General features: G+C 48.4%; 1 protein-coding gene across 2 annotated transcripts in view; it reads left to right on the top strand.

Moving 5' to 3' along the window:
- Cog7 (component of oligomeric golgi complex 7) overlaps positions 1 to 12,019 on the top strand; it is a 60,582-nt gene that overhangs the window by 36,124 nt on the left and 12,439 nt on the right. For both annotated transcript variants that reach the window (XM_021166756.2, XM_029479879.1), the window contains exons 10-13: positions 2,850 to 2,966; positions 5,486 to 5,551; positions 9,604 to 9,790; positions 10,955 to 11,095. In XM_021166756.2, coding sequence (XP_021022415.1) covers positions 2,850 to 2,966; positions 5,486 to 5,551; positions 9,604 to 9,790; positions 10,955 to 11,095 — 511 coding nt within the window. The remainder of the gene's footprint in view (positions 1 to 2,849; positions 2,967 to 5,485; positions 5,552 to 9,603; positions 9,791 to 10,954; positions 11,096 to 12,019) is intronic.

Here is a 12,019-nt window from a genome sequence, read left to right as displayed (position 1 = left end):
TTTTTTTTTTTTTTTTTTTTTTTTTAAGATATAAACTCAAGTATGCCTTTAGACATAGTTCTCCCCAATATAAAATGTAGACGTATACCTCCCTTCTATCTGCTTTTAGTCCTTTCCACAAAAGTAGCATGCTGGGGAACACTTTGGTTTAGATTTTCTGATTCTTGGCAAACAAGTAAGACTTTATCAACTTCTTTTTTTTTTTTTTTTTTTTTTTTGAGACAGGGTTTCTCTGTGTAGTCATGGCTGTCCTGGATCTCACTCCTCACTCTGTAGATCAGACTGGTCTCGAACTCAGAAATCCACCTGCCTCTGCCTCCCAAGTGCTGGGATTAAAGGTGTGCACCACCACCTCCCGGCCTTTATCAACTTGTAAACCATTATCTGTCACCTCTCCACAGATGAGGCCTGGTACTGACAGGGCATGCTCTCTCTCTAGCTCTTACCCATCTGAGCTCTGACCAGACTTACTTTTCTTCTGTTGTTTTTATGATTGCAAAATAATTCACATTTATATTAAAAATTACTATACGTGAAAGAATATGGGGCAATGAGGTCATTGTCACTAGAATTTGGATATTACTGATATTACTGAATTTATAATGCAGTTGAAGCTACTTTTGTCAGGGTTCAAGTGGGTGAGCTCCCTCCCACTGTGGGGGAGAGCCAGGCTTGGAGCAGGGTAGGGAGGATGGGGCCTGACTTGCGCTCTGGCCCTGCACACTAAGCTGGCCCACAGATGGCTGTGGGAACGTGGCTTCACAGTGGTGGCAGGCATGCCGTGCTGGAGTTGGAGCGTCCTGGGCCCAGCCTGCTTCTGGCACCGAGGAGGCAGGATTGTACTGGCCACTGTTCCCCTGAGTCTCAGTGTCTTTGCTTTGAGTAAACTGATGGCTGTGCCTATGGAGGAAAAGATTATAGCTGACATCCCCAACACTGAGTAACTCTCTGGTGATGGGCACCTGAAGCTGTGTGTTGTGACAGTGAGTTGAAGGATATAGTTTTATATATGTATATAGTGATAAAAGTTATACTTGTGTTTGGAATTCTGGACTGAAAGACAATGAGGTTTCCTGCCTGTTCAGCATCCCAGAAGTTCTGTCACGGAAGCATCCTGTCAGTAGCCTGTCCTTGGCATACTTGTCATAGTAGCTGGCTGCTGACAATTGTTTAATTTGTCACAACTGAATCAGTTATGTCTCCTAACTTTTACTGCCAGTTTGCTCTTGAGACCTCTGCTCCCTTTGGGATTGTGGTTTCTCAGCTTTCTCAGCTAAAGCCTGGGAGGTCTTTGTGTCTGCGACTGTGGGGTGTCTGTGGCTGTGAGGTGTCTGCAACTGTGGTGTGTCTGTCTGCAGCTGTGGGGCATCTACAGGCTGTGGGGTGTCTATAGTTGTGGGGTATCTACAGGCTGTGGGGTATCTGGCTGTGGGGTGTCTGTGGCTGTGGGGTGTCCGCAGCTGTGAGGTGTCTGTGGCTGTGGGGTGTCTACATCTATGGGGTGCCTGCGGCTGTGGGGTATCCGTGGCTGTGGGGTGTCCGCAGCTGTGGGGTGTCTGCGACTGTGGGGTGTCTGCAGCTGTGGGGTGTCTGGGTCGTTTCTTCCTCTTCACAGTGAGTTGTGTGGCCTTTCTCTTTGCTGCAAAGCTTCCTCCCCAAGCCCAGGCATCACATTCTGCTCTGTTCTCTTAGAGCTGTTGGCTTAGGGAGGGAGGTTAGACTTNTTTTTTTTTTTTTTTTTTAAAGATTTATTTATTATATGTAAGTACAGTGTAGTTGTCTTCAGACATTCCAGAAGAGGGCGCCAGATCTCGTTTCGGATGGTTGTGAGCCACCATGTGGTTGCTGGGATTTGAACTCTGGACCTTCGGAAGAGCAGTCGGGTGCTCTTACCCACTGAGCCATCTCACCAGCCCGAGGTTAGACTTCTTGTGATGCACAGCTGTTATAAGCATTCTTGACTTCCAGAGGACACAGCCCCTATCCATCCTCTTCCTACTTCTCCTGAGGACACAAGGAGGGAATTTACTTCCTTAAAACCATGCCTCACCAGGAGTGTTCATCTCAGGCTTTTCAGAGATTGTATGCTGTTTTATTTATTTAAAAAATGATATAGAAGACAGCACTATATCCATTTTAGAGACGAGAAAACTGAGGTCAAAAGGTACTGAGGCCCCAGACCAGAGTTGTGGTGCACTGTGTCACTCACCTGGGAACTGTTCCCAGAGTCTTGTGCCCAGAGCATTGCTGGTTGCTAGTAGTGAGCTATACAGTACAGGCTCTGTTCTACAAAGCTGATAGTCAGGGCAGCAATTCAGCTGTATGCACGGAGCAAACGAACACTCAGTAAGCCATGAAGTGACAGTGTGGGAGTGGGGGAGGGAGCAGCGTGGATGAGGGTATCCACCTCGAGTCTAACTGCTCCTGGGCGCCCTTTCCTACTGTGAGCTTTGACTAGTCTGCATCAGAAGATTTGCTTACAAATCTTACAAATCCTGGATGTCAGGAACTGCATCACAGTGGGGCTGTGTGCTCTGCAGGATTTGCAGAACCTGTTTCTGAACACATGCTTGTGCTCAGATGAGCGGTTATTTCGTAGCAGTGTCTCTCACCTGGTTGGTCAGTGGATTCCATTTGGTGGCCAACCCCTCCCTCCCTCCTCGTTGTGAGCATCCCCTGAATCTGCCGTGCCCTTTATTAAATGGCCTGGAGATTTCTCTGTAGTCCGAGGTTCCTACGTGTTCTTACTTCATCCCAGGACTTGTGACTGACATTTGCAGTGGCTCATGGTTTGTCCACACTGTGGAATTCCAACTGTCCTTCGAGCTGTCCCTTTCCTCTCTCCCTAGGTATGTGTCTCACTTCACCAACGCTCTCCAGTCCATTCGAAAGAAGTGCAAGCTGGATGACATTCCTCCCAACTCCCTGTTTCAGGAAGACTGGACCGCTTTTCAGAATTCAGTCAGGTAAGGTGGACCTTGCAGTGCAGTGTGCGCCACTGCAGCAAGCAGCTCAGCCATGAATTGATTTGTAAGATGTAGTGTTTATGAAGTGGTTCTTTTATCTTTTCAGTGCCTCTGTCTGTCTGTCTTGAGGCAGGGTCTCTTTGTGTAGCCTTGGCTATCCTGGAACTTGATGTGTAGACCAGGCTGGCCTCAATCACAGCAATTGGCCTGCCACTGCCTCCTGAGTGCTGGATCAAAAGTGGGTGTGAGCCTAAATTTAAGCAGCCAATAAACAAACAAACAAAAACCAATCATCTGCCAACAACAACAACAACTACCAAAAACTTTCTATAGCTTATAAAATATTTTTTATTAGCCGGGCGTGGTGGCGCATGCCTTTAATCCCAGCACTTGGGAGGCAGAGGCAGGCGGATTTCTGAGTTCGAGGCCAGCCTGGTCTACAAAGTGTGTTCCAGGACAGCCAGGGCTATACAGAGAAACCCTGTCTTGAAAAACCAAACTGCCCCCCCCCCCCCCGTCCCCCCAAGTATATATTATTAAAATTTTAAAGATCCATTTATTTTTATTTATTTATTTATTTATTTATTATTATTTTTTTTTGAGACAGGGTTTCTCTGTGTAGCCCTGGCTGTCCTAGAACTCATTCTGTAGACCAGGCTGGCCTTGGACTCAGAAATCCACCTGCCTCTGCCTCCCAAGTGCTGGGATTAAAGGCGTGCGCCACCACTGCCCAGCTTATTTTTTTGTATATATTTGCATGTATGTGTCTGTGCACTCTATGTGCATGCAGTATCAGAGGAGGCCAGAAGAGGGCGTCAGACCTACTGGAATCAGAGTTAAGATGGTTGTTAGCCTTCACATGGGTGCTGGGAACTGAACTTTTATCCTCTTCAAGATCAGCAAGGGCTCTTAATCACTGAGCCATCTCTCCAGCCACTGTGAAATATTAAAAAAAAAAAAAGTCTTTACAAATTCCTTTTCTTTTTTAATGACAAACTCTTTTACATTTGGTATGAGGTCCCCTTTCCCCAACCTGTGGTTTCTTTTCTGAAGCTAAAGTATACAGCTATACTTTGGAGAGCACAGCTGAGCTGGTCTGTCCTGTTTGGGGTCTAAGAACCACATTCTCATCATATAAGAATGTCTTTGGAAAGGATCCTGCAGGAGTCAAGTGGCAGGCGTTGAGCTGACCCTCTTATGTTGTCAACAGCTACACTCCAAGGAGCTCATGTGACTTTGGCCACTTTTAGGCAGACATCCCATTGCCTGAGGAGTGCGGTCAGTAGGGTCTTGGGAAGGTTTGGCCCTGGTATATTCAGCTGAAAAGTCTCTGACCCATAGACACTGCCTACCATCGCAGCATTTAAAAGCATTTCAGATTACTTACTAGTATTAGTGGGCGCAAGTCAGATCTTTGCATTGCCTATAAAATTCAAAGCTGTGGCACACACCAGTCTGCACTGTCACAGAGATAATGGGGCTGGCAGCTGAAGTCTATGACTGGTGAGTCTAGAGAAACTTCTCTTTGCAAAACTGCTTTTTATGCATTTGCATTCCAGAGGCAAGCTGTCCTTCAGCTGATGCCCTTCATCCACTTACATGTCTTGCTTGACCCCTGGCCCCAATGCCTGGGTGTGGCACATGGCAACATCATGGCACATGCTGGCAGAGCTCAGCCAGCCACTGAAGGTCGTCAGGGTGAATCCAGGATCACCTAGGATCATCTTGGGTTGCCATCTCCTGGCCTCTGTTCTGGGCACTGTGTTTATGGGCTGGGATGCTAACTGCATCCTCTCTCCCATGGTGCCTTGGTATCCTGGGAAATCCTCTGCACACGGCTGTTGTGGTGCACCTGAGGCGAGTGGAATGTTTTACTTTCTCATAAACCTTTCTCATGATGGAATGCTCAGATACCCTGGTGATGACAGGCACTTTCAGAGAGAGTTAAAAGTTAACTAGACTTGAGATGTTTTGAATCTTTGTATTTGTCCCAGCATAATGGGACTGCTGTTGAAGGACCAGTAACTAAAGTCTGAGAGCTGGCATATTTCTTCAAAATGCAAAAGTTATGAAATGCAGATGTACCATTCACTCAGGCTTATCCCAGAGGCAAATGGGTTGGTCCTCATCCACCTTTCATGTGTGACAGGAAGACAGTTTTCTATGCAAATAGTAGCTGTCTAGTAGCTATTGAATAATGCATCTCTATTTCAGACTTTAGACATCGGGAGCTTCTAGCCACTTTTCTTAGTTAAAACCCAGTATTTTGGAACTGTAACACTGCTTGAGAGAGTGTTGGGCAGAAGTGTTAATCTCATGGAGGGCACCAGCAGGAGGAATCTGCACTCGCCTCTGACATTCACTACATTTCATGAAACATTTCAGGGAGGCAGTGTCAGAACCTAGTGCCACCAGAAGGAGCAAATAGTTAGAATTTTTATGAATGAGACTGTGTTTGTTCTGTAAGTGCCGGCATGCCAGGTAGTGCTTGAGCCTGAAGTTCCCTGTGTTCTGTTTAGGATCATAGCCACCTGTGGAGAGCTCTTGCGCCAGTGTGGGGACTTTGAGCAGCAACTGGCAAACAGGTAGGAGGGGGTCCTTGCTCTCCTTGCCTGTCATTCCCTGGGGTTCCTGGCTGGGAGGTATTTGCTCCAGTGTATGGGCAGACTGGAAGCCACAGGGCTCGAGGACTGTCTGTACCTAGATACAAGGTGTCATTACTGTCATCATTAAACATTTATTGAACACCTAAAAGGGCAAGGCCTATCCTACTTGGCAGTAGTCACATAAATCTGGTTAGATATGGAGGCGTCAGTCTGATGAGGAAATAGTACACCTTGTTTCCCAATTATATGTGGGTTAGGCTTCTACTTATGGTCAGTTATTGGGCTCAAAATAAATTTCCCCATAGAAAGCATGTTACAAGTGGTGACTAAGACCCTAAGACAAGCCCAGCGGATGGAGATTAACCCAGGCAGCCTTGCAGTCCAGGCCCTGGGTAAAATTCTGAGTGCCAAGGGGTGCAAGTCAAAGGAGAATTTTGGGGACTTGCTCTAAGAAAAACCTATTCTCCCCTCCTGCCTCTCCTCTAACGCTGCCAGTGCTTTTCCTGTGATCCAAGGTTGCACCATTCAGACACTTGCCTACCATGCTTCCCAGTTTCCTTATTCATCCATCCTTTAGGAGTTAAGAAGCCTGGTGCAGGGGTGGGTGGGGGGTGGGGGTGGTTGTTGTAAACTCTGTGTGTGTGCTTGTGTGTGTGTGTTTTAGGCAGGTCCTTAATATGTTCTATAGGCCCAGGGTGGTCTAGAACTCACTGTACAGACCAGGCTAGCCTTGAACTCACAGAGAGCCACTTGCCTCTACCTCCTAAGTGCTAGGGTTAGGATTAAAATCATACACTATCATGCCCAGCTGAGAGGTGTATTGATTTTAACTTTGTTGCCATTAGAATGTGAGTGTTGTTTCCACGCTTCCCTCTGTCACAGTGTCCTTACACTGACATTGCTCTAGGTATATTTGTTAGGCATCTCTCCTCTTCGGGACAGTAACTTTCCTTAATCTTTTGCCTTCCAAAGGGTGAGGAAGGCTCCGGTTAGGAAGGTAAATGAGGAGTGCCCGGCTATGGGATGAGCTTGTAGCTGCAGTTTGCAGCCTGGCGAGAAGCTGAAAGGCTGGCTCTGCTTCATCGAGAGACAAGACAGCCTCTGAAAGAGGTGATGTCATTCTGGAAACACTGAGCCTGGGGACAGTCACCATCTGTGTTCCATCTGGGCCACAGCTTGGTGTGTGGCAGGCACCCTGTAAAGCTTATCTTATCTCCCCATCTGTCTCGCCTTAGAACCCAGACTCTAGCAGAGCCACTCCCCAGGGGCAGGCACTGGGCAAGGCAGAGCAGCCACTCTGGATAAAACTGACATCAGCTGTCACTCTTAAGATCTTTTTGCAAAAGAGTTATGGGCTGTGTAAATCAGAGCTGGGTGTCACCTCTTGTCCTCAGTGACTTGGGTGAGATGCTATGGCTTCTCTTTACCTTCCTGGTGTTCTCCATGTTCCTATAAAACACTGGCACAAAAATCCCTGATATACAATGGTCCTTTTTGTGATGCTTTGGCTGCACTCTGATACATTAAGGAGAAAATATATTTTAAATTTTGGCCTTTTCTAGGCTAGCCTTGTTCAGGCCATGATCCTTTCTCACAACTCAGGGCGGCGGCAGCGGCAGCTAACCCACAGTTCTCCACCAGCCCCTCCTCTGTGATTGCTAAGCTAAGATCCCAGGTTAAGGAATTTAGGATGTCCTCCACTTAGGAGGGTTTATTGGATCTCAGCCCCATTGTAAGTCTAGGTATGCCTGCATTTTTAAGGTCCCCATAGAATACTTCAAATGAGAGTTGGGTTTCATTGTAAATGGACAGGCTTCCGAGCCTGAGGAGAGAGATTGCTTGTCCTGAAGGGAAACGAATTGAGGTGCTAGGTGAAATTATACCATTCCCTCCTCAGTGTACACCTGCTGCATGCTTCAGGTACAGTGGTACGTGTTAGCCCTTCCCATTAACTTCGGAGCTTGAGAGTCGGGACTGTACCTTTTCAGTATCCCCAGCTGAGCCACAGAGGCCGTTCCAGTACTGGGCAGTCAAGTCTTCATCTCACCGAGGCTAGGGACCTCACTGGGATGAGGTCACCTAGTGATGTCTGTACAGACATGAGGCTAAGATCAGATGCCATTAGTTCTTTGGAGTTAGAATTGTGCTTAGCTGGACACTTTAAACTCGTCTTTGCTACAGAAAGCGTTTCTAGCATGCCTTGTTTTCTTTATGGCAAGCTGACACGGGGAGGCTGGGTTCCCCAAGTGTGGCCTCTGATCCTTCACAAACAGCTGTTAAACTCTGTTGTGTGTCAGGCACTGTGCTGGGAGCTGGGGCTGGGTGATGAAGCCACTTTGTTCTGTCCTCACATCTGCAGGAGACTTGAGAGAACCTGTGGTAGGTGCAAGGCAGAGGCAGGAGGTTGCAAGCAGGGAAGGGACAAGTGCTCTGAGGGAAGGGGAGCCTGAGGACCACCAGGGGACACACTCAGGTTGGAGTGAGAGTGAGCCTGTGATGTGTGTGTGTGATGTGTGTGTGTGGGGGGGGGGCAGTGGATGAGCAGAGACAACGTGAGGCTGTGAGGGGTCGGCCCTGACTACCAGGCTTCTGCATGGTTTAGTTCTATTCTGGAGAGTTGAGGTCGCTCCTAGAAAAGAAGCGTCAGACTTGCCTTTTAGAAAGACTGCTCTGTTAGCTAGGTGGATGAGGTGGAGTGAGGAAGGATGGGGAGAGAAGACAGAGTGCTTCTTCAATCCAGATCTGGCAGTGAAGTCCAAGGGAGGTAGTCAGGGATGGGCCTCAGATAGATAAAAAAGCAACCAGATGGCTGGTGGGCTTAAGCTACTGTCTTGAGGCTCTGGCGGAGGTAGGAGCAGCTTGAACATGTCGGGGTTTCTGAGGAAGCCCCCATCTGCAGTGCTGCCCAGCAAGCTGTGGGGACTGCTTTACGGGTTGTTTCTTCTCTTTCCCTTTTATTTTTGAGACAGGGTCTCGCATATCCCTGGCTGGCCTGTAGCTAGCTCCACCAAGGTCTGTCTCTAGGTACTGAGATTAAAGGTGTGCATCACCATGCTTGGTTTAGTTTCTTTTTTTTGAGATAGGGTCCAGGCTTGCTTCAAACTTGTAATCTTCCTGCCTTACCCTCCTGACTGCTGGGATTTCAGCTATTTGCTACCTTGCTTAGCTCAAGGGCTTGGTTTTTGTTTTGTTTTGTTTTGTTTTGTTTTGTTTTTAAATAAATGGATGTGATCTAAAACTTGGCTTGTCCAAAGCAATTGCTTTCATAAGAAACATTCGAAAGGGAGAGCGGGGGACTTAGCTGCATTGGGGTTGTCACGGGCCTTCTCTTTTCCCACAATTGTGGACACTTTCAAGTATGGAGGCTGAAGGTCAGAGTGGGCCGAGGGAGAAGAGTGTTTCTAGCATCGGGCCTTGTCGGTGAAGACTCAACTCCGCAGCAGGACTACAGGTGGATTATCACGGAGAAGCTCACCGAGACATCTTCCCTTCTTGAAAACTCTGAAAAGTGCCAGCCTCTCTCAATAGATCTCTTGTAGCATCCAAGCCACAAAAATAAACTTTGTGGTGTGGTAGTGAATAGCAGCATTGTAGTGCAGTGTGCGGGTAAGGTTTGTGCTGAGGAGAAATAGACTTGCAGTTCGTCAGGGGCTCACCCAGGCCTTTGACACTTCCCCTCCGTGTCACCTGTGGAGTGAGGACGGGAACAGTGTCCCAGATGGCAGCAGCTAAGTGGGCAGACTCAGCAGCTAAGTGCTGCTGCCCTGGGCAGGCTATCTGCCATAGCAACAGTGTCTTCTGGTGGCACGAGTGAGCTAAAGTTGACTTTTAGTGTTAACTCTGCTTTCTTTTGTGCACCTGAGGCCCAGATCATTCCTAAATGAGAGAGGATGTCTTCATTTCCTTCCAGAGCAGACCTGGATTGTGTCTACCTCATGAGGGTGTCCTACATTTAGGAAGAGCCATTAGAGTACTCTGAGAGAGCTCAGTGCAGCTGGCTCAGGGCATGATGTTCACCCCTTTCCTTTCAGGATCCTGTCCACAGCGGGGAAGTATCTGTCTGACTCCTACAGCCCTCGGAGCCTGGCAGGTTTTCAGGATAGCATCTTGACAGACAAGAAGAGCCCTGCCAAGAACCCATGGCAGGAATATAATTACCTCCAGAAAGATAACCCTGCTGAATATTCCAGTTTAATGGAAATACTTTATACCCTCAAGGTATGAGACCAGACCAGCGGCATTCTTACAAATGAAAGCTTTCCCTTGTCACTCACTCTCCCCTGGTGCCAGGTTTTCTGGCTCCGTTTGCAGCCCTGCCGTCATCCCTCTGTCTCCTGTATGTAAGGTTTTAAGAAGCTGGGTTGGAACTCGCTGAGATAAGGCTAGGAGTTGGGTGGACGGTCTCTTTATGGATGAAAACCAGTCTTGAGAACAGTCCAGTAAGTTTGCTGTATCTCAGTTCAGAGACAAACTTGTCTATGACACTATGGCAGTGGGGGGGGGGGTCCCCTCCTGGCTAGTCTTTGAAGCTGACCTTGCCTTTGAGTTTTAGGCTCCCTGGGTTCAGGGCCAAGAGGACTTCCCAGCAAGTGGAGTGAGTCACCTAAGCTCCTAGGCATGGCCCACAGGTTGTAAGAGGTCTGGGGGCATCTGGTTCAGAATGCTTTCCCATTGGAGATGGATCTTCAGCTCTTCTGATGGGTGCAGTGCTCTGGGGGTGAGCTGTGCACTGAGGCCCTCAGGATGTCTCCCCAAAGTCTCCCCGACTCTGCACCTTGGCCCACCACTAGCTGCTGCATTTGCACTTGACAAACACACTTCTTAGAGCAATTCTGTAAGCTCATTCATCCATGCTTCTGAGGTTAAGTTAAACCAACTCTGTTTATCTTTATTGCTAATCTGATTTATGTCTGTTGTAATCGGTCCATTTATAATCACAAGAACTAAGGTTACATTTTCCATCCCCGTATTTTCTCAGGCTGTGTGGATTCCCGGGACTCACACAGGTCATACATACTCTGGCTTTCAGCCAAGGGCAACTGGCCCAACCCCTCTGGGAATCCGCGCTCTGTCCATCATTCGTGTTTAGATGTGAGGCCATGGCTCTTTCCCTCTTCCTCAGTCCCCAAGGGATGGTCACAAGTTAGGTTTTCCCAAATTACAAATCCATAAACTCATATTGGGGCAGAGTCACATGGAAGGTGACGTCACCCCTCACGGGTTCAGTGTTTTGGAGCTTGTGAATCTGTCTGCTAGCCTTTTCCCAGGTCAGGTTTGGGGACCACTGTTGTAGAAACTGTCCACTTAGCAATCTTTCAGTACTTTTAACTAGATGATGACCTCGTTTGGGGGCTTACCTGCCTTTGCCTTTCCCTGTCTCAGGAGAAGGGCTCCAGTAACCACAACCTGCTGTCTGCGTCACGCACAGCCCTGACCCGGCTGAACCAGCAGGCCCACCAGCTGGCTTTCGACTCGGTCTTCCTGCGCATCAAACAGCAGCTGCTGCTCGTTTCCAGGATGGATGTGAGTTCCCTCCGACTGCAATGTCTGTTCTCCCAGGTCCCTTATATTCTCAGCCCAGGACAGGATCTTGTCCCTGCCTGCCATGAGACGCAGGAGCAAACAGCCCTGCCATTGAGGGCAGCAGAGTCACTTGGTCATTGCAGTCTCTGGCATAGCCTAAGTGAGCTCCATTTCATAAGACAATGCTGATAGCAATGGTGGCTCTCATTATCTGAGACAGTGTCTTACTAGGTAGCTCAGGCTGGCAGGAATCTCACCATCCCCTTCCTCAGTGTCCAAGTGCTGTGATTGTACTGTATATTCTGTCACACCCCACTTTCTGAAGACAGTCAGTATTGCTTGTTACCTTTCCTGCCATTTCAAGGAGTCAGAGAGGTATGTGCTGCTCTGACGCCCTGACAGTTGTGGTCCTTGAGCAGGAGCGTGCCTCATGTGCCTTGGTCCCATATGGGATTTGGAGGGGGCTCTGCCTCGTTCACTTGCACGAGGGCTCTATTGTGCTGGCATGCTGAGGCTATAGGCCGCACACCCAGCGCAGTGCTGCCACTGTCTCCTGGTATCATTCTGTCTGCCTGTCTCAGAGTTGGCTCACACACCCTTGCCTGGTGGCCTCCTCCTCTCCCTGCTTGTCCCAGTTGCTTTTGGAGGAGCTGTTGAGAGCAGTCACATCTGCTCCGCTTCCCTGTCTGTCCTTGGTTCAGTTCGCCTTGCTCCCCCTTAGGTTGCCAACCTGGTCAGTTTTCTCCCCGGCTCCCCAAGTCTGTTTAAGTTCTGCTTTTGTAGGAGAAAGTTGTTTGGGAAAGACCCAGCTCCATGCTTCTTATAGGGCACAGGTCCTTTAAGGACAAGAGCTCTTGTGGTATAATTATAAGACCTTGGTTTCTACTGTCCTCTACATCGTACATGAAGAGCTGCATAGCCTGT

The sequence above is a fragment of the Mus caroli genome, chromosome 7, assembly GCF_900094665.2.
Source record: "Mus caroli chromosome 7, CAROLI_EIJ_v1.1, whole genome shotgun sequence".
In the NCBI taxonomy this organism is placed as follows: Eukaryota; Metazoa; Chordata; class Mammalia; order Rodentia; family Muridae; genus Mus; species Mus caroli.
Note: the sequence above shows the minus strand (reverse complement) of the source record. Positions and strands in the feature narration are given on the sequence as shown.